Source organism: Limulus polyphemus, unplaced genomic scaffold (genome assembly GCF_000517525.1).
Source record: "Limulus polyphemus unplaced genomic scaffold, Limulus_polyphemus-2.1.2 Scaffold133, whole genome shotgun sequence".
NCBI lineage: Eukaryota > Metazoa > Arthropoda > Merostomata > Xiphosura > Limulidae > Limulus > Limulus polyphemus.
In genome coordinates, this window is record NW_013665743.1 from 1,023,127 (window position 1) to 1,029,126 (window position 6,000).

Genomic DNA, 6,000 nt, shown 5'->3' on the forward strand with positions numbered 1-6,000 from the left:
TAAAACGTATTTTTTGTGTGTGTATATTTTTTTTTCGAGAATGCTATTTGTTAATAAAGGATATATAATTTCGAAGGCTCGTTCTGCTTTTATACGCAATTTTTATTGGCTAGGCTAAGTCTTGCTATACACCTTTGGATTGGCTAGACTAGGATAAAAGTTTTACTATACACATTTGAATTCGGTCGGCTAAGATAATGGTTTTCATTATAAACCTTTGGATTGGCTAGATTAAGGTAAAGGTTTAAGTATACACCTTAGGATTGGCTAGATTAAGGTAAAAGTTTTACTATACATCTTTGGATTGCCTAAGCTAGCACCAGCCTTATTACATGTGTTTTGAAAGGCTAGGCTAGCAGTTACTCTCATATATTATAGATTTGATAAATTACATATGAGAAACTTTATGAACGATTTTTCCAAATGAAATCTACACTTTACGGAATAAAGATGACTAGTTTGATGTATTAGTGCAAATGGATAATTGTACTTATTTCTGGTAATTTGTCTCATTGGTTTCGCTGCTTGATCTCAACTATATAGCTAGTTTCTCTTTTTTTTTTGTATTCATCCGTGCACTCTGTGACTGCTTAATTTTCTAGTATTCCATTGAAGGTTGTTTGTTTTGTTTTTTTCATTTTATGTAGTTTATAACCATTTTTTGAAAGTCCAATACCAAACTTTTCGCTGTCCTACTTAACTTTCAAGTTGCTACTCATCTCCCAACTTTATTTCATTCGTTAAATGAAACCATAGAACTAAAATAAAATCAAATTAATTTTTGATATTTATTTAATAAACCTTAGGGAAGCCCCAAGGTAAGTTTGAAGGTTAATTAAGTAAAAATTCTGGGTTTGATCCATGTGTGATGGGCACATCGCATATAGCCTATTATACAGCTTTGCGATTACACAAACAAACAGGGAGAGAAGTATTATACCACAGTTAACAGAGACCTGACCGTGCCAGGTTAAAATTTTACAATTATTGAAATATAGCTATAGCAGCAGTCATTTCTTTACTTGTTATAATGGTAAACTCTTCAATTTTTTATTTGTAGCACTGAGAAGAAAACAAAAAACATGTGAATAGCATCGTTTTGTTTTCCAAATCTGCCTCTTTTCTATTTTACTTCTTCAATATTGATCTCCAAAAATACGATGCTTTGTATCAGTTTTCTTAAGTTCAACTGTTTAAACCTATTTTTTGTATTCTAACTTTTTTAGCTACTTTGTATTTTTGATAAACTATTTTTTATATAACCTATAAGAATATCTTTATTCTGCACATTTTCTGAAAAGTGGTCCAGTTTTTAGAGTTATTTAGAAATATCTAGTTACACATCTTTGAGGTGTTTTTAATTTGTGCATTTCCTGAAAACATATGAAAACGGAAAGCTCGACCACCATTTTTCCAATAGCTACTTGCAGCAGACGTGCTCAACAAAGAATAGGTATAACAAAATTGATTGGCAAGATAAATGTTTCTTTGAATCCTTTCTATTTTGGTGCCCCGTTTTTCATATTCGACAACGGGATACATTTTTTTGTGTTTTTAATAAAACTATCATTTAAAATCCAATGAGGCTTCTAAATCCTGATTGTTACAAAAGATTGAATGTAAAGTAAGCTCTGAAATCCAAATTGTTTTTAAATCGAGTTACTTTAAAATATGTGGAATTCTTTTACTTTTTCTCAATACTTTTTTCGTCCAGAAAACAAGAACAATTCAAATATCCTGACCTTGGAGGAAGAAATTCTAGGCATGCAAGGATACAACACTAAAGTTGAGTCGGAAATGATAAAACTTAGAACAGACATAAGCCTGATGGAAGAACAGATCCGAGCTACAGAACAAGTATGTTTCTAATGAACTTTGCTCAAAAATAGCTAATAATAAGTTACGCCTAAATCTTTAACATAAACTATATAAGAACTATTTAAACTGGATTTTGGATATTTTACAAAAAATTATTGTTTCAAAGATAGACTAAGCATAAATAGTTAAACGGACGGCGGTGCTGTTCGTACTGAAACAGCAACTTTCTGATAATTAGCATGAAAAATTAATAATATCATACACGTTTTTGTTTAACATTTCTTTTAAGCATTAATAAATAGTCTAAAGTCCCTATTCAAAAACGTTTTTCTGTATTGTCCTCGGAGGGTCGGTGATAAGTTCACGGACTTACAGTGTTTACTCTCCCTCGATGGACAGAGCACGAATAACCTATTTTGTGACTTGTGTTAAAACTAACAAAATTAGTCATAACTGACGAGAGTTCTTCATCACAGACATAAAAGGATGACTAGTGGTGTTGTTTTTTACACTCTAATTTTAACCTGCTTTCTTAACGGATTAACTCAAATGACTCAAATATACATTATTTTAAAACAAGTGTCCATTAGAAAAATTAAACCGTTAAACAACAATTTTATGTATTTTCATAATTTCTGTCATTTCTATTTGATAAACTCGCAAAGATGACCCAACCGTGGCACACCGACAAGTCTGAAGACTTATAACGATAAAAACCGGTTTTAGATCCCCGAGGTGGGCACAGCACATATAGCCAATTGTGTAGCTTTGTGCTTAACTACAAATAAATAAATAGAAAAAGAGTACACAGCTATTATATATTAGTCAGTCATGAAAGCGAATAATTGTTTTCAAATCACAGATTTCTCAGACAATTTTTGGGTCAAATTGATTCGTTTCCTACCAAAGTCAAATAATAATAATAACTTGGAACATATCATGTATCTAATTCTTTGTTGTTGTTATTTTTTTATTTTTTTTTTGTCTATTTGGAATTTTCGGATTTCGCGCAAAGCTACACGAGAGCTATCTGCGCTAGCCGTCCCTAATTTAGCAGTGTAAGACTAGAGGGAAGGCAGCTAGTCATCACTACTGTTAAGTATTAGAATTTCGAATAGTCCGAAGCCGAGTTAACTGATAATTTAAATTTAGTAATTAAATTGTACTTTGGATTTAGTAATTAAATTGTACTTTGGATTTAGTATTTAAATATATCCCGATATATTAGTCAATTTTACAATATTTGCCAACAAGACTGATACACACCGTTTTCGTGTTCAACACTAATACGTTTTAATATACACATAACAGTAAAATTTACAATAACAATTATTACAAATAGTTATTACAAACAATGATTTATAAACAGAAGTTTCACAAACTTACAAACAATATAAAGTATTCTTTGTAGTCTGGAACCTCATTGATATCTTATCGAGGGTTCACGATGAGCGAGTTGATTATGAGTTGACGAAGATATATTTCAATTAAGGGGAAGCTAGCTAGCTTTGCCTCTCACTGATCACACGACTATTTTTCTACCGTTGAAGTTAGGTAATGTATGTTTTCATAAAAATACTAATGTCCGATGAGAATCCACTGAAGTTAAATGATTTGTAACGTTCGAAATTTATAAATATTCCTGGTCAGATGTCTTAAGTTTTCCTATTGATAAGCGTTATAAAAATCACAGTTATAGCTTTCGAAGTTTATAGCACACTGACTATAGCAAACTAATAATAGACACTCTCTTTAGTTGGGCCATTACCGTCCTCTCAGAAAAAAAGCAAAAGACTAAATATATCTTGATGTATGTAAACACCACTATATTGGTAACCCCAACGATATTTCTGAAATAACCTAACAAGAAATAACAGCACCACCGAGATAATAAAAGAATAATAATATTTATTGTGGTCCCCCAATCAGTGGTATGTTTGCTGACTTACAACGCTAGAATCCGGGTTTCGATACCCGTGGTGGGCAGAGCACAGATAGCCCATTGTGTAGCTTTGTGCTTAATTACAAACAAACAAACTCTTTAGTTGGTTATATTTATAGCCGTGGGAAGGTTTTCTAGAAAGTTCAGTCTTACGTAACAATACTGGTTAAAGCGTTTACTTATATACATATATTGTTGATTCCTACTCTCGAGAATGTTCTACAACTTGGGAGAATAGGCGGGAGTTTCGCAATACCTATCTAACAGTATAGGCTATGTATGTTTCTAAATATAAACTCAATCTAAACACCGTTCATATTAAAGTAAATACATAACAACAAATTCGTCAGCTCTATCAGCAAGGTGTGTTATAGAAACGTTGAATTATTTTAGTCGAAATTGAAGCCCACAGTGGAGCCTTTAGAAAAAAAGGCAGGGAAGGCTATTACAACAAGTAGTTGACAAAACATTACTATAGTTTAGAAATGTATGCATACAGAAGCTTTAGAAGAACTTGTAAATTAATTAAACTTTGTCTGTGCATATTATGAAACAAAAGGTGAAGTAAGTGTGATGAAATTTTAGAAATAAGCTCATTATGAAGAAATTAAACATACAACTTAAGTAAAAGGAACGTCGTTTATAAGTACAACATATGAGGAGAAAACTAAGTAATCTTTGGAAAGAGGATTACAAGAACTTCCACACTTTCGTCGGTTGAAAGTGTTTAAAACTAAAAAGCTAGGAACAAGAATTTGCAATTTTCAAGTTAGAGAAAAACAGGGGAAAAAAGTTTAGAAATCGTCTGGAAAATTACAGAAAGCGTTAAACATACATAATAGTTGTATTACAGAACAAAAGAAAGGAGTGGCAACTTAGGAAATGAACATTAGATTGTCCCGAAAACAATTAGAAAATAACAGTCAAAATCCACACACATAAAAATCTAAGTTTCCCACAGACTTCAGTGGTGATAGTTTTCATCCGGAAAACGACATCAAGGTTACTGAAAATGTTGCAAATATTTCAAATTAAGAATTAAACTGGTAACCCATGTTGAACAAAATATTTAAAACAACCAGACCTTAGAACTGGGAAGTTACTAACATCAAAACTTTACACGAAATACAGAAGAAACGAGGAGGTTACTTGGTACTTCCGATAAATTTCGCGCAAAGCTACACGAGGGCTATCTGCGCTAGCCGTCCCTAATTTACTTTGATACGTTATACTGTTAAACAAAATATATTTTCTTGGTGGAAATAACCTATCTATTTAACAATCAATCTCCAGTACTACCACGAGACAGATTGTAATGTAAAGTAAGGTTTTACATTCTGCATCGTTATTTTTCTTGGCGAATTTGAGAAGCCCCTTAATGGCACAGCGGCATGTCTGAGGACCTACAACGCTAGAATCTCTAATTTAGCAGTGAAAGACTAGAGGAAAGGCAGCTAGTCAACACCACCTACAGCCAACGCTTAGGCTACTCTTATGCTAATTTTCTAAGTAAACAGTTTCATTAAACTTTTAAATCTTCTCTGAACTACAAAGAATGTTTCAGGCAACAGATGTCGTCAATGATATTATACGTCTTAGAATATGGACTAACTAAATATGAAAGTCCGTATATGTGAAATAGGCTGATTGGTTTCGTTTGTTATGAATTTCGCGCAAAGCTTCACGAGGGCTATCTGCGCTAGCCGTCCCTAATTTAGCAGTGTAAGACTAGAGGGAAAGCAGTTAGTCATCACCACCCACCGCCAACTCTTGGGCTATTCTTTTCTCAACGAATAGTGGGATTGACCGTCACATTATAACGCCCCCACGGGTATTCGAGCGCCCTAACCACCTGGCTATGTGAGTTGGTTTTAGTGTATTGTTTGAGTTAATATTATCTTTTATTATTAATTTTGTTTGTAACTTAGTTTCTGGACATTCATTATAGTCGTTAATTTTAAGAATTTTTAATTCGAGTTTATATTGATCACTTTTCAATCTTATTTTGCACCCTAAACCCTTTAACTTTATTCTTTCTATACTATAAATTACAAAGTATTTATTGTTTTTACTATTAAACGTTGTTGGGTTTTCGACCCAAAATTAGTCACATTAATTTCATATTTACACTTGATAAAAAATGAAAAATAACTAGAGCATAATTAACTCACTAAAAACAAAAACTACAGAACTATTCTGTGAGAAATCCTTAACTCCTAATCATTAAAAACAAAAACTAC

The 6,000-nt window shown here is 32.4% G+C and overlaps 1 protein-coding gene across 1 annotated transcript in view; it reads left to right on the plus strand.

Moving 5' to 3' along the window:
- LOC106473721 overlaps window positions 1–1,857 on the plus strand; it is a gene marked incomplete at its 3' end in the record, with an annotated part of 188,441 nt that extends 186,584 nt beyond the window's left edge. The window contains exon 19 of the mRNA XM_022403174.1: window positions 1,715–1,857. Coding sequence (XP_022258882.1) covers window positions 1,715–1,857 — 143 coding nt within the window. The remainder of the gene's footprint in view (window positions 1–1,714) is intronic.
- Window positions 1,858–6,000: the final 4,143 nt, after the last annotated feature.